General features: G+C 62.2%; 1 protein-coding gene across 1 annotated transcript in view; it reads right to left on the bottom strand.

Annotated features, from left to right (window-relative positions):
- Positions 1–24,153, bottom strand: part of SMG6 (SMG6 nonsense mediated mRNA decay factor) — a 60,602-nt gene that overhangs the window by 13,667 nt on the left and 22,782 nt on the right. Inside the window, exons 10-13 of the mRNA XM_081943139.1 lie at positions 23,967–24,112; positions 11,268–11,384; positions 9,745–9,907; positions 6,216–6,420 (exon numbers count right to left, since the gene is read on the bottom strand). Coding sequence (XP_081799265.1) covers positions 6,216–6,420; positions 9,745–9,907; positions 11,268–11,384; positions 23,967–24,112 — 631 coding nt within the window. The remainder of the gene's footprint in view (positions 1–6,215; positions 6,421–9,744; positions 9,908–11,267; positions 11,385–23,966; positions 24,113–24,153) is intronic.

Genomic DNA, 24,153 nt, shown 5'->3' with positions numbered 1-24,153 from the left:
AAACTGACCAGGGCTGGAGGGATGGGAGGCAGGCACTTGCAGAGTGAGTGAGTGAGTGAGTGAGTGAGTGAGTGAGAGAGAGAGAGAGACAGAGAGAGAGAGAGAGACAGAGAGAGAGAGATGGAGAGGAGAGAGAGAGAGACAGAGAGCGAGAGAAAGAGAGACACAGAGAGAGAGAGAGACAGAGAAAGAGACGGAGAGAAGAGAGACAGAGAGAGACAGAGAGGGGAGACAGAGAAAGAGAGAGAGACACAGAGAGAGAGAGAGAGGAGAGAAAGAGACGGAGAGACAGAGAGAGAGACGGAGAGGAGAGAGAGAGGGGAGAAAGAGAGGAGAGAGACAGAGGAGAGAGAAAGAGAGACACAGAGAGGAGAGACACAGAGAGAGACGGAGAGGAGAGAGAGAGAGGGGAGAAAGAGAGAGGGAGAGAGAAAGAGAGAGGGAGAGAGACAGAGAGGAGAGAGAGAGAAAGAGAGAGACACAGAGAGAGAGACACAGAGAGACGGAGAGTAGAGAGAAAGAGAGAGGGAGAGAGAGAGGAGAGAGAAAGAGAGAGAGACAGAGAGAGAGAGAAAGAGAGGAGAGAGAAAAGAGAGACACAGAGAGAGAGAGAGAGAGAGAGAGACGGAGAGGAGAGAGACAGAGAAGAGAGAGAAAGAGAGAGAGACACACAGAGAGGAGAGAGACAGAGAGAGACAGAGAGAGAGAGAGGAGAGAAAGAGAGACGGAGAGACAGAGAGAGAGACGGAGAGGAGAGAGAGAGACAGAGAGGAGAGAGACACACAGAGAGAGAGAGAGAGACAGAGGGAGAGAGACGGAGAGGAGAGAGAAAGAGAGAGGGAGAGAGAGAGGAGAGAGAAAGAGAGAGAGACAGAGAGAGAGAGAAAGAGAGGAGAGAGAAAGAGAGACAGAGAGAGAGAGAGAGAGAGACGAGAGAGGAGAGAGACAGAGAAGAGAGAGAAAGAGAGAGAGACACACAGAGAGGAGAGAGACAGAGAGAGACAGAGAGAGAGAGAGGAGAGAAAGAGAGACGGAGAGACAGAGAGAGAGACGGAGAGGAGAGAGAGAGACAGAGAGGAGAGAGACACAGAGAGAGAGAGAGAGAGACAGAGGGAGAGACGGAGAGGAGAGAGGTGGTGGGGGCGGGAGAAGCAGCATGGGGGAGGGGAGGGAAGAAATGGGGAGTGGCTTAGCTGGGGGAGTTCAGGAAGGGGTTGGGGGGCTCCCTCTGCTGCAGAGGCCCATCCCACATTTTGGCTCCGCACTCACCGCCAGCCCCCCCCTCCAGCCCCCAAATCTTTGCTCTTGATCAGAATTAGCTCAGCCTTTCCAAGCGGAGGAGCGGGGGGGGGCAGGGCAGGGGGGGGAATGGGCTGCAGCTGGCCAGATGCAGTGGGTGGATGGGATTCCAGACAAGGCTTCTCCTGCCGGGGGCTGCCTGGGTGCCAGCAGCGGAGGCCTTTTTCCAGCCGGCCCCCTTTCCCCCTTCCTGGGAGGGAGAGGCAGATTTTCCCTGATTTGGCCAACTCCGCTCCTCGGCCCCCTCCCCAAATGCAAAGGCTTCCCATGGGGGCAGCCAGAAGGAAGGGGAAGAGCTCCACTCTGCCCAGGCAACAGCCAAAGGAGGGCAGTCTCCCAGGGGCTGCCCCAAAGAAGGGGGGGGGGCAGCAGGAGGGAAAGTCCATTGAGAAGCAACCTGGAAGGCAGGAGGAGGAGGAGAATGGGTCAGTGGGGGGAATTCAGAAGCCCCGCAGGCTCCATCACGGGAGGCTTGGAAGGAAGGACTGGCGTGCCACACCCATCATGCTATGCACCCCCTCCCCCAGGGTGAATGCATGTGCACGATCAGCCCCCCCGCCCCCCCTTTTGCCACGATTCTGTCGCCTTTCCCAGGCTGCAGAGGCTTTCCAGGAGCCCCCACCCCACCCCCGACTGGCCAGCTGACAGGGCATCACCTCCCCTGCCGTGACAAATGGCCTTGCCTGCCCCCTGCACACACGTGGCATAGGTTGGCCATCAGGGCTTGAGCAGGGGGCTGGACTAGATGACCTCCAGGTGGTGTTGACCCATCCAGGGCATCCCACACTGACCTGGGCAAAGAGCCCCCTGCGTTTGGGGAGAGGTGGGCTGATTGGAGATGACCGCAGCCACTGCTGCCTCATGGACGTAAACGATTGAGCCCAAAGGTTATGTTGCTAAGCGAGGCATTTGTGAGTTTTGCCCCATTTTACGACCTGTCTTGCTAGCATTGTTAAGTGGATCCCTGCAATGGTGTTAAGTCACACGGTGGCTAAGTGAACCTGGCTTCCCCCTTGGCTTTGACTGGTGGGATCACGTGACCTGAGGACATACGACCGTCGTAAATATGAAGCAGTTGCCAAGCATCCAAACTTTGATCACCTGGGCATGCTGCGAAGTCCCTTTTGCAGTGCCGTCGTAACTTGGAATGGCCACTAACTGAACGGTTGTACGTCAAGGGCGGCCTGGATTGCCCTGATTGCAGCAAATAAGCTTGGAGGGGATCCTGGGGCGGCCCTTGGAAGCAGCCTCCCTCCTTGGGACCAAAATCACCCTGCCACCCCCCCTCGCCCCCCAGGAAGGGAGGCATGAGGAAGGCAGGCACAAGGGCCACCACAATCCCAGGGAGGGACGCGGAGGCCAGCCGGGGCCCCTGGGGGACTTCCTGGGTCCCAGGGAGGGGGCTGCCACTTTCCCCCACGCTTAATTCAGGTGAAGCCCCAACAGGTTGCTGCACAGAGGAGGGAAGAGGAGGGAGGAGGAAGAAGAGGAAGAAGAAGAGGAGGACAAAGAGGAGGGAAGAGGAAGAGGAGGAGGAAGAGGCCAGAAGCAGTGGGGTGGGCCTCTTCCCTGCCCTGCTTTGTGACACGAACCCGAAGGCAGAAATGGGCAGGAGGGAGGGCAGCTGGTCCTCGACTTCTCCGTCCTGACTCCCCAGCGTGGTGACGGGATTTACATTTGGCTGCTTTTGGGTCCTCTGTTGCGACGGTGAAGCCAATGGGGGAGCCGGATTCACTTAACAACCGGGTTACAGTGATTCACTTAGCAAGAAAAGCCAGAAAGGTTCTAAAATGGGACAGGACGCGGCTCACGAATCTCTCGCTGAGCAACCTATTCCGTGGCGGGTGTGGCCCAAGCGCAGGGGCTGCCTGGCCAATGTCCCTGCTGCCCCGGGAGATGCCCGGCTGCCCCAGAGACAGAATGGCAGCTGGGGGGGGGGGGCAGTCTTGGCCATCCTGGCAGGCGAGGGTTGGGGGGAGACTCCAGGGGTCCTCAAGTGGGCCTCCAGCTCTACCCCCCCCCTTTCAAGAGGGCCAGAGACCCTTCCTGGGATGGGAGGAGCCCCTCCCCCTGCTGACTCTTTGGGGGGGGGAGGGGGAAGCTCGGAGGTGCAACACGGAGCCACAGATTCTTTTAATTTGGGGTAATTATCCCCTCGGAGGGAGGGAGGGAGGGAGGGAGGGGGGCGGGCAGGCAGCCCCAGCCTCTCGGGACGGGAGGCAATTAAGGGAAGATAAATTTCATCCCGCCGAGCAAAGCTGTCAAACGGATGAAGCAATTTCGCTCCCCATTTGAAGTGGGAGCTTTGGGTCATGCCTGGTTTACTTGAAACGGGGCCAGCCCCTCCAGCGGCTGCTGCTGATCCTATCGGCTCCCCCCCCGCCCCCTCCCCTGCCAGGGCACCCCCGCCAGCCACCACACCTGGACGCCCTCCAGAGCCTCCCCAGACGCTACAGAGAGGCAGAGAGAGAGAGGAGGGGGGGGCCTGGGGGGCTCCCCGGGAGCTCCCAGGGACCCAAAGGTTGGACCGGGGGGGGGGGGCATCAGCAGACGACCTGCTTTGCAAGCAAGCAACCTGGGACCCTCCTCTGCCCCAGAGAGGCCGCCCCTCCCTCCAGGGGTGTGTCTGCAGCTTCCGCCAGGAGCTCCCCACATCCCACCTTCCTCCTCCTCCTCCTCCTCCTCCTCCTCCTCCTCCTCCTCCTCCAGAGCTCCTTGTTCAGGTGTGGCCAACCTTAAGCACAAGGGAGAGAGAGAGCTGGAGGGCCAGAGAGCAAAGGGGCAGGTGAGACCATTGCCTCCCTTGGGGGCCTCAGCCAAGCCCCCCCCCCCCGACATTTCACAGCAGGCCCAAGCCCAGCCAGGGGTCCAAGGAGGGGAGAGGCAGGAGATGCTCCCTCCTCCTCCTCCTCCTCCTCCTCCTCCTCCAATGCCCAGGACACAGAAGGGCCCCCTGGGCTGAGCGGCTTTCTGGCAGACATCTCAGTCCCAACTAGGTAGCATTATCAGTGCTAGAAGGGAGGGGGGTTTTCAATGGAGCCCTCCGGCTGGCTATCCTGATGGGCACGGACTTCTTCATCGCCTTGTTTTGGGGGGGCTGCATGCCTGCCACCCCTCCACTTCTGACCTTCGGCTGAGATGGGCACTGTGCAAATTGCCTGTCCGCACAAGGGGTGTCTGTCTGTCTGTCTGTCTGTCTGTCTCTCTCTCTCTCTCTCTCTCAAGAGCTTTGGGGGCAGGAGGGGAAGAGACTGCTATTCAAAGGGGCCAGAGAGCGTCTCCCCAGAGATAAAGGGCCCTGCTTGGGCTGGGTCTCTTTAGCTGAGGCTGTGCCCACCCCAGGGGTCCCTGCAGAAGCGGGAGAGGGGCTGCCCCATCTTTCTTCCCAAGCCAAGAGCCCTCCTTGCCTGTCAGGAGTGGTGCCACATGGATCCCTTCCTTGGATTTGCAGGGCCTCCCAGCCCCCTCCTCTTCCCTCCAAGACAGGCCCCCGAAGCCGGGAGGGAGAAGGGGGGGGGCTTGGTCCTGGGGCTCCGTCCCTCGAAGCCTCCCTCCAAAGGGGGCTGGCAGGAGGAAGGGACACGGGGGACCCCTCTGACCTGGGCTCCCTCTAGAGCAAGGGGAGCCTGCCGCTTCCTCTCTGGCCAGCACCTCCTTGTCCCCCGAGGGGGCAGAAGACGCCCCCCCCCCTCCTCGTGCAGGTGCTGGCAGGAAGGCTGCCTCCTGCCATCATCACACCTGCGCAGGAGTGGCGGCTTCCCGTCCCCAGCCCCCCCCCCCCTGCTGCCTGCCGGGCAGCTTCCTTCCCAGGTCTACCTGCACAGCTGCTTCCTTCCTGGAGGCTTCAGCCCCCCACCCACCCCCACCCCTGCCCCACCCCCAGTGGCGGCTTCTCTCTCTCTCTCTCCTCCTCGTAACAAGACAGAACAGATGTCGCTTCACACCTGGCTCCCAAATTACAGCACGCTGGAGCTCGGCCAAGAGAAGCTGGCAGGGGCCCAGCCCCAACGGACATCAATTACGGGGGACGACAGGGGACTTTGCTCTTCTCCACAGAGGCCCCCCCCCCCCAGCCCTCCAGCAGCCCTGGACCAGACTTCCGGGGGGGGGGAGGGGGGGAAGCCGAGAGCGATTGCTCCAAGCCCCGCCCCCCCACTTCCCTAGGGAGCCCCCTTTGTGCTGCTGACCCAGAGGGAGTTCGGCAGGTGCCGGGCTCCCTTGCCTAGCCCAGGCTCCCAGTTTGGACACGGGCGGCTGGGTGGGGACCCCAGGCACCTTGTTTGGGGAGGGGGCGCTCCCTCCATTGCTGCCACCCCTTTGAATCCATTGCCGGTCAGAATTCCAGGACCCCCTGCCCGCGCAGAAGGGACCCACCCGTCTCTGCACACCTAGCCCCCTTTCAGCTGCCCGGGTGGAGCATGGGGGTGGGGGCAAGGGGGCCAGGAAGTGGCGGGACAGCAGCCCAATGGGGTGCCGTGGGTCCGTCTACTGCTGTGATCTCCACAATGGCCTCCTCCTCGCAGCCCCCCTCCGGCTGGGGTGGGGTGGGGGGGTGGGGAGGGGGCTGCTGGGAGCGTGATGCAAGCCATTTGGAGCGAGGGGAGGGCTGCCAAGGCAAGCTGTGCTCTCTAAACAAGGGAGGAAATGACCGGAGGGGCGGCATGCCAGCGAGCCCCCCTCCGCCCCCCCTCCCTCGCAGCAGCAGCGGCCACAGAAGGAAGTGTGTGTGTATGTGTGTGTGTGTGTGTGTGTTTCATGACACAGAGCTGGGGATGTCAGCGGCTAAAAGGTCGACATTTTCCCTGAACAGCCTCCTCCTCTCCATGACTTAATCCTGTTCCGTGTGCAGAGAAAGGCTTCCCGAGAAGAGGAGCCCGGGGGGGGGGACGGGGGGGCGGGCGGGCGGGAGGCCTGACCTTGTCCGAGGACTTCTCCACGTAGCAGGGCTCCTGGGGGGCAACCAGCAGCGGGACGAAGCCTGAGAGCAGCCGGTCCTCCTCCAGCCCCAGCTGGGCCAGGTCCTCCTCGTCCGGGTCTTTGTAGAGGGGCACCTCCGACTGGTTCACCGTGGTCAGGATGTTGCAGAAGCCGGCCAGCGTCGCCCACACGTCCACCCAGGCCCTGAGGGGGGAGGAAGAGGGGGCTCTCAGAGACCCTGGCCTCCCGCCCCACCCGTCTCTCAGCGCTCAGCCCAAACAAACTCCAGTGGGCAACTTTCTAGTCCTCATTGCCCCAGAGAGAGAGAGAGAGAGAGGATCAGCGTTCTTCTTTTTGCCTGCTTCTGGCTTTAGGAAAGGACCCCCCACCCCCCCAATGCTGAGATTTTGAGAGGCAGACAATCCTGCAAGGCTGAAACCTTCGGACATGGAGGGAGGGGGGGAGGGAGGGAGGGGGGAGGTCTCCAGCACAGCCACTGACTCACTCCGGACAGCTGGAGAAGGCACGTCCCGTCCTTGGGGGGGGGGGGGGGGGTGGCAGCATTGCAAAGAAAGGGATGGAAGCCTCACTCCCACCCAGGCCCGGAGGAAGGGAGGGAGGGAGAACCCACCGGTGTGCAAGGAACGCGGCCCAAACACCAGCATGGATGTGTGTGTGGTGGTGGGGGGCAATGCCAGGGGACCTGGGGCAGGGGCGCTGCTCCCTTCTCTGCCCCCCCCTCCAGTACTGCAACAGAGGCTTTGGGGCACTTCGCCTCTGGCAAAGTCCTGGGCACAGGGGGAAGGGGCAGATTCTGCCATCTGGCTGTGGGCAAGTGGTGAGTGAGACACTTTTTCTGACCAAGGGGGTGGACGGAGGGAGGGGGGGCTCAGGGAGCTGGGACGTGGCTAAAGAAAGGCAGGGCAACAGGGGAGGGGGGGAGGGGTACCTACCAGCAGCCCCAGTGAAAGGGTGGGGAGGGGAGTGAAGAGGGGAGGGGGCAGGAGAGGGGGCTGACTTTGAGCTAACTTTCTCTGGGACAGGCTTCCAGCCAGACCCCCCCCGCCCCCCCCCAAGCTGCTCCAGGTGGAGAATCTGCACTCATGGATGTGATGGAAGGGCCGTGTGGGAGGGGCGTGTGTGTGTGTGTGCATGGGGGGGGGAGATTTGGGCTGAAACGAAACATCTTGCTTGCTTCCCGAGGGCCCTGGGGAGGGGGCTGGGTCAGGGGCCATAAATCAAACCCTAACGCTTCATCTACACACAGGGGGGGGGGGCTGGGACCCCTGCCCAAGCTGCTGGCAGGCCAGGCCAATGGGGGGTGGGGGGAGGTTTGGACAGTGGGGAGGAAGGCAGAGGAGGAGGAGGAGGAGGGACGCTTGGCTGGAAAGCACCAGGTTCAACGGGGAGTAAACTTCCCACTCCTGCCCCCTCTCCCCCCCCCACAGCCATGACTGGACCTGCGGAAGAGACCCAGCCGGAGCCCCCAGGGGACCCAACAGGAGAACCAGGGGCAGGGCTCCTGCTGAAGACCCATCCCCTCAGGGTGCGCCAAGTGGGGGATGAGGGGCTACGGACCCCTCACTTTCCCCTTGGCCTTGAGGGCCCTCTCGCCCTTCCTGGGCCACTGAAGAAAAAGGGGGGGGGGAAGGGGGTGGGCATAAAGTGTCTCCTCCGCTGAGGCTGCCCCACCTGAGACGGGCAGGGGGGGGGGCAATGCAGCCTGCAGGCCCAGAGGGCATCCTGGGCAGCTGAGGGTGGGGTGGGGGTGGGAGGGGGTCGTGCCCAGAAAGCTCCAGGCATGTCCACCTGGCCAACCCCCACCTGCCAAGCCTACTGGCACCCTGAGGGGGGCTGCATCCCGCCCTCTCATGAGGTCCAAGGAGCCCCCCCCCTCCCGGCCCTCCTCTCGCTCTCCCCTCTTCCACTGGCCTTCTGAGGAAGCCTCCCTTGGCAGGCATGGATGTGGGCAAGGCCTCGATGCCAGCCCCCTGGGCCTGGAGCAGAGAAGCCGGGTGGGATTTGGCAGCCCCTGTGCTGGGCAGGCAGGGCCAAGGAGTGACCTTCCCTGCTCCTCTCCAGCGCCAAGAGAAACCTTGAGCCCCCACGGGGGAGGGGGGAAGGAGAGGGGCCGCCCTTTGGCTCACCCGCCCGCCACCCCAAAGAGAGGCTTCCCTCCGCGGCAGCCCTGGGAAGTGCCTGCTTCCCTCGTGCCCCACACCTGGCGTCCAGCAGTGCCCCTGCCTGCCTGCCTGCCTTCCTCCCGGAGCAGCAGGGGGGGGGGCAGCGGAAGGCAGCCATCTCCGGGTGCGGGGGGGGGGGGAGGCGGGCCTCAGGGAGAGGTGCAGCCTGGTGAGGGGGGCTCTGCAACAGCGGCTATGTTTCCCATTATGTAACCCTGGTCACGGGCAGCCCGCCAGGCTCCAAATGAAAAAGAGACGCTGGCTTGGCACGGACTCCCTTTTCCTATCCTCATCCAGGGTCAGCGGAGTGTCATACAGCTGCAGAGAGAGCTCCGGGGATTAAGCCCGGGCAGGGCTCCAGCGCGCGAGACCCGGGTTCAAGTACCAGCTGAAAGCAATAAACCAACAGCCGCAGCTGGGCTGGGCTTTGGGGCCTCGCAGCCGTGCTGGCTCCCTGGGAACCCACTGCCAGCCGGGGGGACGGGGCAAGCACCCTGCGCCAGGGCTGTGCTGGGCCGGCTGTGAGGCGGGGGGAGTTCCTGCCCCTCCCCACCGTTGGCCGCCTTCGGCAGGAGTGGGGATTGGCCCCGTCAGCCAAGGAGGAGCGGTGGAGGGCCTGGGGCCTGGGGCCTATCTGGAACCAGGGCGGGGGTGGGAGGAGAAGCCCACCCATCAATGATGGCCCTGCAAGGGAGGCCGGGGCGGGGGGGAGGCGATGAGAGCAGCCAGGCAGCAGCTCTGAGGAGCCCCCCCCGCCAACTTGGGAGTGGGGAGGCGGCTGTGCCAGATCCTGGGAAGAGGAGGAAGGATGGGCACTGCCATCCCTGGCACCCCTCCTCTGCCCGGGAAGGCCCACCGATGGCTCCCAGGGGAGGGCAGCAGCCCCCTTCCCTCCCGGTCTCTTTCCCAGCCAGCAAACAGACCCCCCTCCCCCTCCCCAGAGGGGCCCTGGCACTTCCTGCGTGAGGCTTCCATTTCCTCGGCCCAAAGGGGGAAAAGGCAGGAAGTGGCAGTGAGGAAGAGGGGAGGGAGGGAGCCTGAGGGGGACAGATCTCCTGCTACTCTACTCCCAAGGAGGGGAGGGGGTCTTCTGCCCCAAAGGCAAGAAAGCGAGGGGGTCTCTCTCAGGACGAGCCAGCCATGGATGTGTGTGTGGGGCGGGGGGGGGGGAAGGCAGTGCCAAGAACCCCCTGGCTGATCCAGCTGAATTTGGAGAGACCGGGTTCGCCCCACCCCCATTTACGCAGTGGGTAACACAAGGGGTGTGTTTGTGAAAACGTGGAAGGGCCCCCTTCCTTCTGGACAGACCCTCCCCCCCCCTGCTCCCAGGGGCTCCCAAACGTACGGTGAGGGCAGCTCCAGGGCGCTGGGTGGGGGGTTCCAGGTTTCCGGGTGTCCGAGCATCCAGTCCGACCAGACCTTGATGCTGGGGAGGAGCTCCTTCAGGTCCGGAGGGAAAGCGGAGACCTTGATGTCATCGTCCTCGGGGTCCCCCTGCGCTTGAGCCGCTGCCGGAAGGGAGGGGACAGGTCAGAGTGGCAACACACAGGGAACCCCAGCACAGCCCCCCCCCCAGCACAATGGAAAGAGCCCCCTTACGACAAGCGGGGGCTCTGGGTTGACCCAGGAAACAGCAGCCCCCCCGCAACCCCATTCCAGGCTCTTATTCTCCCCCCCCCGGGGGGGGCACTGATTTCGGAAGGTTTCTTTTGGGCTGGCATGCAGGCAGTCCTGGACTTATGACCAGCCATGGACCCAAAATTTATGTTGCTAAGCGAGTCAGTTGTGGATTGAGCTTTGCCCCCTTTTTACGACCTTGCCTGCCATAGTTGTGAAGTGAACGGGGCCTGTCAGGAGGCTGCAAAAGGGACGGAGGGACCCCGGGAAGGTTGTAAGGCGTCCTCCGGGGTCTCAGGAGGCTCCCAAGGGGAAAGCGGGGAAAAGAGCCCCATGTTGCTTTTTTCAGGAATTTCGAACGGCCGCTAAGTGAACTGGCCTAAGTCAAGGACTCCCTGCCTCCTTTCGTTTCCTGTTCCATTCTGCCCAGACTCCCGCAGACAGGAAAGGAAGCAAAACAAGGTGTGGATTCTGTGTGTGTGTGTGTGTGTGTGAACGTTGCCAGGACCCCGGGGAAGGCTGGAGCTGCCCACCTGCAGGCAACCTTGGGGAGGCACTCCGTTGGGGCTGGGGAAGAGGGGCTGGGGCCACTTGCTCCCTCCGGAGGCTGAAGGCAAACTGCTTTTGACCTGCCTGAAACTGAGGCGGCAGAGGAGTCCGGGGCTATTTTTATCGCGGACCCGAGTGAGCCGGAGCCCACCAAGCGTGGCTTCTGCGTGCTGGACCAGGGGCTGTTGTTTGACCAACAGGAGCAGGCCGTGGGGGAAAGGGAGGCTCCGGCTGCAGGTCTCGGCCAGGGCAAAATGGACACAGGAAGCCGGACTGGCCATGCCGGGCACCCCTGGCGCCATATTCAGCTGGACGTTGAGCAGAGCAAATTAGACGCACGGGGCAAAGTGTCCCCATGCCAGGGAGAGGTCCCTGGGGGTGAGAGCCGGAAGGAGCCCTGAAATCCAGAGGGACCTAAATCCCCAAAGCACAGGGAGAGTCAAAAGACTCGGAGGCTGGGCTGGGGGCGTCTGCTGGGGAGGGCTCCTCCCCAAGGCTGCTCCTTGCGTTCCCCTGCCGGAGACCAGGACTGGACGGGGTGTGTGTGTGGGGGTGTGAGCGGCATCTCCCCCTTGCCCAGAGCCATGGGCCTAGCGGTGAGACGGGGCCCCCAGAAGGACAGGGCCAGATCCGCAGCCGGTGGGTCGGAGGAACCCAGGGCAGCGTCTCCTGCAGGGGTGCCAGGGGGCCCCTTCGCCTTACCTAGAGAGACGTCTTGCAGCAGGCGGGTGCAGCGCTTGACCAGGATGGCGAACATGGCAAGGCCCAGGGCGCAGGCCTGTTCCTGGAGCACGGAGCGGCAGTCTTCGGACAGGCCCTCTAGGAGACAAGCAAGAGGCTGCAAGAGCGAGGGAGGGAGGGAGGGAGGGGGGGCCAAGCCCATATCCCACTGGGCCTGACCCGGGCTCACCCACTGGCCTGTTCTCCCCATATGGGCTGTCAGCCCCCAGCTGCCAAGGAGGAAAAAGGAGGAGCCACCCCCCCCCACAAGGCCCTGCCCTGCACCCCAGGCCCTGCTCCTGTGGGACTGGCAGGATGCCCTATCATCTTCGGGGTGCCTGTCCTAATCTCTCGGACCCTTGCCAAGGAACTGTTTTCATAAATCAGTGTTGCCAGTTGCATGAAAAGTGGCTTTTGCTTTTATGCAGGCTGGCAAAAGTGGAACGAGGCGGTCAGGAGTAGCCTCGCCCCAAAGCAGTGGGCCCCCTGTGCCCCTAAGTGGGGCAGGGAGGGAGATAGGAGAGGCGGGCCTGGCTGGGGACTCTTGCAGCCATCAACGTTGAGGGGTCAGGGAAGCGCCAGCACTGTCCCCCAAGACACACCGCCTGCGGGGGCTTTTATTAGGACCATTGCTTCTGACCCGACCAATATCCCTTATGGAGGCAAAGGCGGCCTCAAGAGGACCCCAGCTATCCAGGCCACGCTTGGCCCACAGGGGCTCTTCCAGAAGGCAACTGGACTTTCTTGGGGGTTTTTTTGAGCCCTTGAAAACATTTTGCTTCTCATCCAAGAAGTTTTGGAAGAACTGAAAAAGCTTTTCGGATGAGAAGCGAAATGTTTTCAGGGAAAAGAAAGCAAAAGGCCCAGCTGCCTTTTGGAAAAAGCGCCACCCCCACCATCACCCCGTCAAGACGGTGACCGTTGTTTCCATGCAGAAAACGAAGCGGGAGCCCCTTCGGCCCAGTGCCAGGAGAGACAGGGGGGCCCGAGGCAGAGAGGACGGGGGCCACGAGGACCTCCCATTCCGGGGCCCCCTTGTTGAGATTATCAACCACCCGACAGACTCGCAAGAAGACCCAGCATTCGGACGCTCAGGTTTTCGGGGCTGAAAGACGTTGAGAGCTCGGGAGACAACCAGCAACTGGGACAGGGGTCCCAAAGCAAGGGAGACACGAATCCCGGTGGGGCTTCACACAGGCTGGCCGGTTGCAGCAGTCAAGACGAGATGCAATCTAGCCTTGGGAGCCGAGCCCTCAGTGGGTAAAGGATTCAAGGAGCCTCCCAGGGTGTCACTCCAAAGAGGTTTAGGGGGCTGGAGGCAAAAACATAGGAGGAACGGTGGCAGGAACCGGGCCTGGCTAGTCTCGGGAAGAGAAGGAGGACCAGGGGAGACAGGAGAGCAGCCTCCCCATATTTGAGGGGCTGCCACAGAGAGGAGGGGAGGGGGGCGTCAACCTCTTCTCCGAGGCCCCTGGAGGCAGGACAAGGAACAACGGACGGAGACTGAGCAAACTGAGAGATTCAACCTAGAAATAAAGAGAAACTTCCCGACAATGAGGACAATCAACTAGTGGAACAGAGGTTGCCTCCGGAAGTTGTGGGGGCTACAACACAGGAGCGCTTTTATGAAGGGACTGGACATCCACTTGTCTGAAATGGCATAGGCTCTGCTGCTCGACCAGGGGATGGACTAGAGGACCTCCAGGGTCCCCGCCTTCCGGCCCCCAGCATGAGGGGCAGCACTTTCCACGCCAGGACCCGGGACGTCCGGCCGGCCCATCGTCCAGGCTGGGTGCCGGCCTGGGCTCTGCCAGGCTACCTGGGCCACGGAGAGGCTCCCGGTTTCCCAGAGAACAAAATATTGGTGGAAAACATAAACCGACTGTCGTCAAAGTTGTCGGGTCTCAGGAAATGGATCGGCCGGGAGAAGAAGGCCGCCATGTGGCCGGATGTTATGCGTTTCTAATTAGCGCTATACATCTTTCAGCGGAGCGGCCGCCAGCCTCCGCCTGCTGGGAAACAGAGCTCGGCCGGCCTTGTTATTGTAACTGTCAAGCAGCTCCGGGAAGAGGGAGGAGCGCTTTCGGCCCTGCCCAGCAGGGGGCGCCGGAGGCACCTCTCGGACAGGGAGGGGGACCAATCCCAGCCCCTCAGAGGCCCCAGGCGGTCGCCTCCTCAGTCCCTGGCCCCACGCCTGCCTGAGGCTGCCCCTTCCCCAGGCTGGGCTTTGCCTTCTGCAGCAGGAGGGGGCTGAGAGGGGTCCGGGGGGGGGGAGGGGGAGTCCCAGCCAGGAGCATCTTCGACCTCCGCCAGACAGCGTCCCCCCCCCCCTTCTGAATAAGAGAGGGGCCCGAGACCTCAGGCAAGCAGCACAAGAGGACCCAACCAATCCAAATAGAGCCGGAAGGGACCCCGGGGGTCTTCTAGTCCCACCCCCTGCCTCAAGCCCTCCACCCTTCCACAGAGGCCTTTTTTTCTTACAGCCCTCCTTGTGCTTTGGAGAAGAGGCTGACTCCCTTCCTCTGTGGGGCAGCTCCTCAAATACTCTCCCCCCCCCCCAAAGTCTTTCTTTTCCCTAGACTGGCCCAGGCCAACTCCTGCAACGGTTCTCCTTCGTGTGCTCTTCTCTGCACCTTTCCCAGCAGCGGAGGGGAGGAGGTGGGGCGCCCGTGACCCCATGGCACCCCTCAGTGCCTAAGGCAACCAGCCTGCAGCAAGCCTCCCTCCGAACGGGGGCACTGCCCGGATGCCGACCTGTCGCCCCCCCGCCCCCCCCGCCAGCCCCTCTCTCAGCTCAGGGCCTGAAGCAGCTGCAGTGGAGGAATCCCCCCTGGCCCCATGGAACGTGGGTCTGCAGGGGAGGGCCTGAAAGCCCACCTTCTCCCGCCCGTGCCCAGGAGGAGCTGCTGCGCCCCTGGAGTGCCTCCCCCCCCAGCCCTCCCTGGGGGCTGCACATCCCCCTCCCCCCGTGGCTTCCTCTTCCCCCGGCTGCCAAGCGTCAGCAACCCTCCAACCTGCTAGCGCACACGTACAGGCTGGCCTCCGGTGCGCGGGGCAGCCTCGGCCTTGGCAACGGAAGCAGCGCAGCCTTTTCCCGGAAGTATCTGTGGAACGAGGCTCCCATTTTTAGAACATGTTATTCCCAGAAATTTCCTGAAGAGGCTCCTGGAGGCAGCTGGGGGGACGTTTCCGCAAGCGGTGGGCAGAGGGACGCGAGGGAGAGGGGCCCAGCAGCCACAGCCCCGGGTGCCAAGGGGCCTCTGTGCCACCGGCGGGGGGATCCCAGGGGTCCTGAGTGGCCAGAGGAGGGGCCTGGGGCCCTTCGGTTTCCTTTTCAAAAGCTGGGCTGCGTTTGGGGAGGGGGGGGCTGACCCAGGAGACCATCGTTGAGCGTTGGAAGAGCCCTGGGGAAAAGGGAGAGGGGCGTTTTCTCACACAAGGGGGAACCACTGCAGAATCCCCACGGGCAGCTGATCAAAAGCCAGGCCTGGCTCCTGTTCATGACGGTCGCAGGTGACCCTTTTTGAGACCATCGGACAAGCAAAGTCAACAGGGAAGCCAGACTTACTTAACGGCCAGGATTCTCACTTACCGACTGCAGCAATTCATGCTCAACAAAATGAGGCAAAACACCTTTCATAAATGCCTCACTTAGCAACAGAAATTTGGGCCCAACTGTGGTCGTGGGTTGAGTACTGACAGCTGGGAAGCTCCCCCCCCTCTGCCCCCCGCACACCCCCTTCCTTAGAAGGCCAAGGGGAGGCTGGGTGGGATTTCCCTGAGTTTTCATGCACGCTCCCCCCACTTCCCCCCCGGGGTCACTTTCCTTCCTTTCTAGCTCTCCCAGCAGCGAGTTGGAGGTTTCCTTGCAGACGTTTCATGGCCCAACTAGGGAACATCATCAGTGCTGGAAGGGAGAGGAGGAGAAAGGAGGAGGGCCGTGGGGTCCTTGGGGCTCTCTGAGCTGGGTGGTTTTGTAGCCCATGAGTCGTGACCCAAGTAGGGAAGATCACCAGGGATGGTCAGAGGGCACCAATCCTCCCTACCACCTCCTGTATCGTTCTTGCCTTTACTATTTGTAAGCAATGGTTGTTTCCATCTCGCCAGTCCACCTGAGGAGGGGAGGGCCGTGGCCTGGCCTTGTGCACCCTTCCCCCCCTCTCCAGCCCACAGCCCAGAGCAGGTCGGGGGCCTCTCGACACTCCGGAGAAACCACAAGGGCCGCTCTCTGGCAGCAGCCGGGGCCTTCCCACGCTGCTGCCGGCTTTGAGTATCGGTTCTAGGAAGCCTTTCACTTTTGGTTTCAATCTCTGCCGGCTGCCCAGCTTCCCCAAAGGGAGACGGAGGGCTCTCCGCAGAAAATCCAATCCAGGCAGCCGTGAGGGAAGAAGATGCCAGGGCCTCCCAGTCATCTGGGGGCCTTTTATGCCCACCTCTTTGGAGTGCTGGGGGGGGGGGAAAGCCAGCAGGAGACGGGCGCGCTCTGCCTCCCCCAGGTGAGGAGCAGCCGGGCGTCCAGGTCCCTGTGCTGTGCCCGTGCCAGCCGCTGCTCTCCTGACTATGGGGAGGGGACTAGTTCTTGGGGAAAGGGTTAGGGTCCTGGGGCCTGGAGAGGAGGGGCAGTGAGGCTCAAGTGAAGCAAGACAGCCACCACCTCAGATAGGGGCCTCTGCCCCCTTTGGGAAAGAAAGCACCCTTGTCGCCTCCCCCCCTTTGAGTATCTCTGGTCAAGAATTCAGGATGGCCGGAGCCCTCCCCCCCTTTGCCACCCATGGCCCAGAGTCCCCCGGGGCGAAGGAGGCGTTCCAGGGGCTGCCAGGGTGCAGCTCAGGGCCCCCAAGGAGGTCATGGAGGGGCAGCCCCATCCTCCGAGGGGCCAGGGCAGCATTCCGCTCTGCACATGGGCAGGAGCCGGAGGATCTGCAGGTTACCTCCAGGCGTCCATCCCAAGCTGGGTTTCACTTTCGGCCCTGACCAGCAGCTCTGAGCCCCTCTCTCCCCCTCTCTGAGCAACGCACGGCCGGCCGAGTCAAATATTTTCCCCTAAATTTAACGCCAGCCTGTCTGTGTTTGGAAACTCTCCTCAGAGGCCATGTTGTATGGTTTACTGCTCTGGAAAAGGTGCCAGCAGAGTTTCAAAGGAAGGGAAGTGTACAACTGTTTCCTTTCAAAGGCTTTTTCCAATGGGATCCATTGGGGGGAAAGGCTGGAACTAACTAAAACATGATTAAAAACTGCTCCCTCCGAAGAAGAAGAGAAGGACGGAAAAAGATAGAGGAGGAGGAGGAGGAGGAGGAGGAGGAGGAGGAGGAGGAGGAGGAGGAGGAGGAGGAGGAGGAGGAGGAGGCCAAGCCCAACGTGGGGCTGGAAGGAGGAGCGGAGGACCAGCGGCTGCCACCCTCCCTCCCTCCCTCCCTCTGCTGGCCGGACAGCGGGGCCAGCGGATGGGCACTCAGGGCGACAGGCCCGCAAGCTCTTCGCCAGGAGAGAGGCCTCCCCGCTCCCCCCCAGGCCTTGGCCCAAGTGCCCAGGGGAACGGCCGGCAGCTCAGAGGGCTAGGCCTCTCCCCAACCACCCCTCGGGGGTCAAGGTCAGGCAGGAGCCCCGCGGGGCCCATCAATCCGGCCCCTGTGGAGGAAGGGAAATGCCTCAGAGGCACCCTTGCACCGACCCCGCCTGCCCCCAAGAGCCTCCTGTGAATCCCCTCGGCCTCTGGGGCTGGGAAAGGGCATCCTGGCACCGGTCCTTTCACGCTTGGAAGGACACAAAACCTTTTCATTCTGACAGCTGACACCCACCTTCCACGTTTTCCTCCCCCCCCCCCCCGGACAAAAGGTCTCCTCCGCAGAGCTCCTCAGGGCCTCCTGTGGGATTTTTGGGGTGAGCAGGGCACAACGCAGCAGGCTGCAGAAAAGCAGCCATGCCCAAGCGAGGAGGAGGGGGAGACGGGCTGTGGCTCTCCCGCTGCATGGCCCCCCGTGGCCCAACACATCACTGGGAGCTGGGGGGCCACCCTGGGGCCCCTGCCCTCTGCCCTCCTCCAGGGCTGCCTGGGGGCCGTGGTGCGGAGGGGCCGGAGGGTCGCCGGATGGGGGTTTGTGGCGCTGCTGCGTGCCTTGCGGAGGGCTTGGCTGTGGGCTGCAACACACATGTGGAAGGATGAGGGGGAAAATAAACAGGCAGAGGGAAGAGTGAGGCGCCCTGCCAATTGCGATGGAGCAGCCCTGCGCTCAAAGCCTTATCAAGCTGAGAAAGCGCAGAGGGCTTGGAAGGCAGCGCTTCCCTCCTTTCTTCCCCGGCCAGCCCCAAAGGCCCTGGGGGACGGGCACCCTCCCCCCCTCCCCGGCAGCCCTCTTGCCTTTCGGCAGCAGCCGAAGGAGGCCGGTGGGCATCTCCCCCTGCCTTTGGGAGAAGGGACACACACACACCGACCGCGTTCTGCAGCCGGGAGCCCCGTTCGGGCTGCTGCCGAACACCCCAAGTGGGCCTCCGCATGATCCCCTGGGAACCAGCAAAGGCTTAAAGCCCAGGGTGGGGAGCCGTCCTGGGGGAGAGAGAGGGACCCCCACCTGCCCCTTCCTCAGCTCTCGAGCAACCTGTCCCAGCCGGCTCTCAACCGGTGGCCGGAGTTCGGGTCCACGGCCAGAGAGAGCCACTCCCTTTGGGCTTGGGGGTGCCTGGCGGACAATGCTGGGAAGGGGCGGGGCGGGTGCAGAGCCCCTCGGACGGCCCAGGCGGCCACCCCTGGTTCGTGACCAGGATAACTTCCATTGCGAGTTAATCGGCTGCAGCTGCCTCAGAAGGAAAGCAAAGGGGAGCCGCAAAAGAAAGTGAGACCCAGAGCAACCACACACACACACACACACACACAGAAAGTCGGGACACAACCGCTTGGCTCCTGCCGTCCAGGCCCTCCGGGCACAGGCTGGCTGGCTGGCAGGCCGAGCTCTTTTCTCTCAGCCCCTTCAGTCCACCCTTCTGAAGACCTGGGGAGGGGGGGCAGGCAGATGAGGAGGGGGCCGGTGGGGGGGGGGAGAGAGAGAGAAGCAACACAACAAAACTCCTGGCTGATAAAAGGAAACGGGGGAGACACGAACAATTGAACACTACCTAAAAGCTCAAGAGAGGTTTATTTTATTAGTTCTTAATAAATATCTTGCAGATTTCCTGCAGGAAACGCACCAGATCACATGCAGAATACTTTCATACTGATGTCAACGGCACCAGCATATGAAATCTATTAGGGGCGAAGCCACAGCAGGGCGATCGGTTGTGCAGAAAAGCTGCGCGGCACCAAGGCGAGCGGGGGGGGGGGGAGGAACAGGGGGGGGGTCTCACGGCCCTTCCAAATTCTTCGAGAGGTAAAAAAGTCAGCCAAGACACAGGGAGAGAGAGAGAGAGAGAGAGAGAAAATATCCCACATCCTGCTTTGGGCTGCCAGCAATCTGAAGTGCCCAGAGATTAATTCTTTGTCTGGCCTGGAAATGTGACTTTAAAGAGGGGGGAAGGGGGGGGAGGAGGGGGTCTCGGGGAAGGTTGGGGGCTGGCGCTGTGCCACCAACTCTTCCACCCCCAGCCATGTTTCAATGTAGACAGCAGTAAACCCCAGCAGACAGCAGCTCCGCGCACTGCCAGCAACTCACAGCAGCCCCGCCAGCTGCGATGCCTCTCGCGCAGCCAATGCAGATGGGCTCAGAGCACGGCGGCTTCCGCTCTGCACGCGGGGAACGGGGGGGGGGGATCCTGGCCTGCACGCTCAAGCCCCCCCCCCCCTCCCAGGACAGTCCCTGCCGGGAGGAACCTTTGCTGACCGACCTGCAGCTCCGGACAGTCCGAGAAGGCAGCGGGGAAGCCTTGGGAAAGTCCCCTGCCTGAGGTCCAGGCCTGTGCTGGCTCTGGGGGGGCAGGGGGGTCACTGCCGCCCCCTCCTCCTTGGGTTCTGGGCTTCTACGCTGGGGAAGCCGCGGCTGAGAAGGAGCCGGCCTGGCCTCTCCCGGTCTTCTCCAGCCCCAAACAGGCAGGGGAAGGCGGGGGCCCTCCGTGGGGCCAGGGTGCCTCAGAGGGAGATCTGCGGGGGTCTTTCCTTTCGTCATGGGAATGGTTTGAGTCTCCTGCTCAGAGCCCCACTGCCTCCCTTTCCTCCAAGGCCACAGGCTGTCCACATGGATGGCAGCTGAGACCCCGGAGGCCCCTAAGCAGCCCCCAGGAAGCCCCCCGAAGGAGCGTATCGGTAGCCCCCCCCCCAGGCCATCCCCCCCCAGCCATGTGCATCCATCCAGAAGGGGCCCTGGGTCCCCCAGCAGGGCCCACACCCCTCCAGGCCCTCTCCCCTTGATGGCAGAGACCCAGGGGCTGGCTCTCAGCCTTCTTGAGGAGGGGGCTTCCGTGACCACCTCCTGTGCCCCCAAGCTTCCCTCTTCTACCCCTGTCTCTGTCAAGGCAAGGCTGCTGTGGGTGGCAAGAGAAACAGATGCCCCCCCCCCCCCCCAACAGCAACAACGTTGAAGCTCACATGCCATCCCCAGAGCCCTTAAGGGCTGTAAGCCCTTGTTTCCCCCAAGACTCCGAGTCCTCATTTTACGGCTCTTGGAAGGATGGAAGGCTGAGTCAACCTTGAGCCGATCAGGACTGAACTCCTGACAGTGGGCAGAGGACTTCACATTGACCCCAGGGCCCCCGGGGCTCCTTAGGCCAAGCGGGTGTGGCATGGATGCCTTCCTTCCGCCTCGGACTGCCCCACGGCAACGGCTGCACCACACAGGGAGGGCCGGGCCGCCTGTCACATGACGCGTCAATCACGCCGGCTGAACAAGCCCCAAGGCTTCGTGTGGCGACCCAGACCCCCAGCACGGCCCCCTGCGCTCTCCTCCCTGATGGGGCTCTGGCCGTCCTGCCAGGAGGCCCAGAGGGGCCAGAGGGGGAGGCGAAAGGCCTGGGGCTCCCTCTGCCAACCCCCACCCCCAGGCTCCCCATCTCAGGGCCCGCCCTGGCTCCAGGAGGGCAGCGTCCTGGCAGCTCCTCAAAACCAAGGGGTGGGCTTTGGCCAAGGAGGCAGCGGCACCCGGGCCGAAGCCCCCAGGGAAGAGATGCAAAAGGGAGGCAACTGCCACCAGGAAGGGACTTTCAAACTCACAGGCCCCTCCGGACTCCAAGAATCAGCCCGTCTGGGGCCCTCAGTGGCAGCCCAGGACTGAAGCCCCCCTCCCCTCCCCTCCCCAGGCAGCGCCAGGAGCCCCCCAACCCTTGCACTCAGTGGGACCCTCCCGTCCACCTGCCCTGCGGGAGCTGAAGGCCAGAATTGGCTGCCCTCAACGGAAGAAGGGCTGCCCCAAAGCCTCTGCCACTTATGTCCGGATTTCATTGGCCAACCGACTGGCAGGCAGTCCTCAGCGTACGACCCACAAGAGAGCCCCCGAGTCCCCCTGCTCAGTCAGACAGGCGTTCAGTGGATTTGCTCTCCCCTGGAGTCGTTAAGTGACGCTGGCTTCCCCACCGACTTTGCTGGTCAGAAGGTCGCAAAAGGGGATCATGCAACCCCCAGGACACTGCAATCGTCATAAATATGAGACAGTTGCCAAATGAGTGGATTTTGATCACATGGTCATGGGGATGCTGCAGCATTTGTAAGTGGGAAACCTCAGTTGCTACATTACATTTTCATTTTCATTTTCATTTCATTAGATTTGTTAGCCGCTCCCTCTCCTCGAAGGGACTCGGGGCGGCGTACAATTACCTGTATTTCTCTTCCCATCTATTCCTTCCTTCTTTCCCTCTCTCTTTCACCTTCTCTCTCTTTCTCCTTCTCCTTCTTTCTGTCTCTCTCTCTTTCTCTCTTTCTCTGTCTCTCTTTCCCCTTTCTCTGTCTCTCTCCCCCCCCCCCCATTTCTCTCCTGGTGGGGTGTGGACTGGAAGACCTCCAAGGTCCCTTTTTGTGACATTGCCCCCCCTGCACCCCGCACCCCCTTCAAGGGGACTGGAGGGAGGATTCAGAGAAGCCTCCTGGGGCTTCCCCCATCGGCCGCCCCCCCCCCCCCCCCACGGTCAGAGGTGGGGCAACGGAGCCGACTAAGCAGAAGCCCCACTTCCTCTGATGGGGGAATTGCTCTTCTGTGGCTGCACCTGGCCGGCTCCAGCTGCCTCTTGCCAGGCACCCCCCTCCCCCTCCCCCTCCCTTCGGCCTCCCAGGCCCGTCTTGCGCAATGGGTCTGAGTGACCGCTGGGCTCACCTGGTCCCAGCACTGAGGGCTGCCCTCTGCAGGGATTCAGTACAGCTAGTCCTCGACTTACGACCCCCAGGGAGCTCAACATTTCTGCTCTGAAGTGAGGGACTGGCTAAGTGAGTTTTGCCCCATTTTGCGGCCTTCCTTGCCACAGTTATTAAGTGAATCACTGCGGTTGTTAAGCTAGTAACACGGTTGTGAAATGAATCTGGCTTTCCTGGTCAGAAGGCCGCAGAAGGGAAATCATGTGACCTCCCCAGGACACTGCGGCCGTCGTAAATACGAGTCAGTTGCCAAGCAGCTGAATTTTGATCAGCTGGCCGTGGGACTGCTGCAACCGTCATAAGTGTGTGAAACGCCTAGAAGTGCCGTTGTAACTTTGAACAGTCACTAAATGAAGATTTGTAAGTCGAGGACTCCCTCTCCTTGACAACCGTTATTCAGAGGAGCCGAAACGATGGTCAAAGCCTCCTTCTTTGTCCCAAGGCAGCCCCCAAAGGATCCTCCGGGCATCCTCAGCCCCAAAGCAACAAAGTCACTGAGCAATTGGGGAGCAGAACTTAGGAGACCCTTCCTCCGCAGGCCCCCTCCCCCTGGGTTAAAGGACCGGGGCACGGGTTGGTGTCCTCAGGCACCCTGGGGGAATCTCTCCTGCCCACCCCAGACCCCTGAGAGCCCCCCATCTGGGCTGGGGGGGGGGCACTTCCCCGCAGGCTGTTTCTCATCCGGAAGGAGGAGGCTGCCAAGAGTCTCCATGGAAACTGTCTTTAAAATGCACCCAATCAGAGCTCGGCCTCTACAGCCATTTGATGACTTGCGGACTTCAAGTCCCAGAATTCCTGAGCCACCAAAGCTGCCTCAAGAACCCTGGGAGTTGAAGTCTGCAGGTCGTGAAGTGGCTGTAGATGCCCCCCCCCATCAAGCCTGGGGCTATTTTGGGGGCGATGCCAACTGCTGCCCCCTCAAGCCCACAAAAGGAGCCTCCTCTGACAGAAGCAGCCGCTTCCCCTCCTTCCCCATGGGCAGAAAGGGGGGGTCCAGAGAGCCCTCCCCATGGGCATCCAGGCAGGGGAAGCCCAAGCAGAAAGGCTCCAGAGGTCCCTTCAAGACTGTTGGGGCTTCCGTTCGGAAGAGAAGTAAAGGGGAACCCCCCCTGCCCCCCAGAGTGCAGTGAATTCGGTCTCTGCACAGTCTCCAAGGGGAGGGGGGGTGCTCCACCTGAGACCTTGGAGGCTGCAGTGGGAGAGCCTTGCAACCTGGAGGGGCCCCAGAGAGCCTCCACGGGCCCCGAGAGGAGGGGAGCCCCAGGAGACCCCAAAGAAGGCCTGGGGACCCACAGCTCCCTCTGGGGAAAGGCCTAGAAGAACAGGGGTGGGGAGGGGGAGGGGACGCAGCCCCCCTGATGGCCCATAAACTCATCTTCCCGTGATTCACACAAACCACAATCCAATCACCCCCTAAAACAGAACCGTGTGCCTGAGATGGGTTTGATTCGTGCAATTATAAAACAAATTATTAAAGCGAGGGGGGGGGGCAAGGGGGGGGGAAGAAAGCCCCCGAGTCCAGATTGGAACAAATTGGGTGCAGATGGGTGGGGGAGGGGCTCCTGCTCCCATCTCCGAGATGCCACAACGGACCGGCTTCAATTAGCGTTCTTGCACACCAGAACGAGACGCCCCACTTCCCCAAAATCCACCCCCCCCAGAACATTCTCCACACATCTGTGGTTGGAAGACAGCCCCCCTCCCCCCCCCCGCTCGGCAGGCCAGCGCTCTGCCCAGATTTCGCCAGGCTGCTCTTGCTTCTCTCCGAAGAGCCCGGGACCTCTCTGGGCAGCTGCCCCTCTGGCCTCTCTGGCCTATGCCCCCCCCCCAGGCACACGGCTGTGGCAGGAGGAGCCGTAGGGAAGATGGCGCGGCTGCAAGGACCCACCACCACCACCTCTGGGAACCTCTGGGAGCTGCTTCCTCAGGAGCCTCGGGGTTTCCTGGCCCTGCCTCCCAGGCGGAAGGATTTACTGCCAAGGGGGACCTCTTTCAGACTAAGAGGGTGCGAGGGGACCTTGGAGGTCTTCTAGTCCAGCCCCTTGCTCAAGCAGGAGGCCCTACCCCATTCCAGACAAACAGCCGTCCAGTCTCTTCTGGTGGCAGGCTGTTCCACCGGTCAATTCTTCTCACTGCCTCCTTAGTTAGTTTCCACCCACTGGTTCTTCTCTTGGGGGAGAAGCTGACCCCCTCCTCTCTGGGGCAGCCCCGCCAATATTGGAAGCAGCTCTCCTGTCTCCCCGGTCCTTCTTTTCTCTGCCCCCCTCCCCCCCCAATTCCTGCAACCGCTTCAGGCGGGAGGGAGCCACTGAGCACTGAAGGAGGAAGGGGCAGGAGGGGGGCTGGGGTCTTCTAGAACTCTGCCCATGCGCAAGCAGCCCCGCCTCCCTTTCTGGGGGTCCCTCTCTGCCCCCTACCTTTCGGCTGGGAGTTCTGCACGGCAAACATGTTGATGGCCATGAGCTGCAAGAGGCGGCTGCTCCCGATGGGGGGGGGGCTGTGCTCCAGCAGGGCCTGGAAGGTGCTCAGGACTTCTGCCACCACGGCCGGGAAGGTCTCCATCCTGAAGGGCGGAAGGGCAGGATGAGCGGGAGGCAGGCGGGG

The sequence above is a fragment of the Natrix helvetica genome (assembly GCF_964273705.1).
Source record: "Natrix helvetica genome assembly, chromosome: 2".
NCBI classification, from domain to species: domain Eukaryota; kingdom Metazoa; phylum Chordata; class Lepidosauria; order Squamata; family Natricidae; genus Natrix; species Natrix helvetica.
The sequence above is the reverse complement of the archived record's forward strand: the minus strand, read 5'-3'. Positions and strand labels throughout refer to the sequence as shown.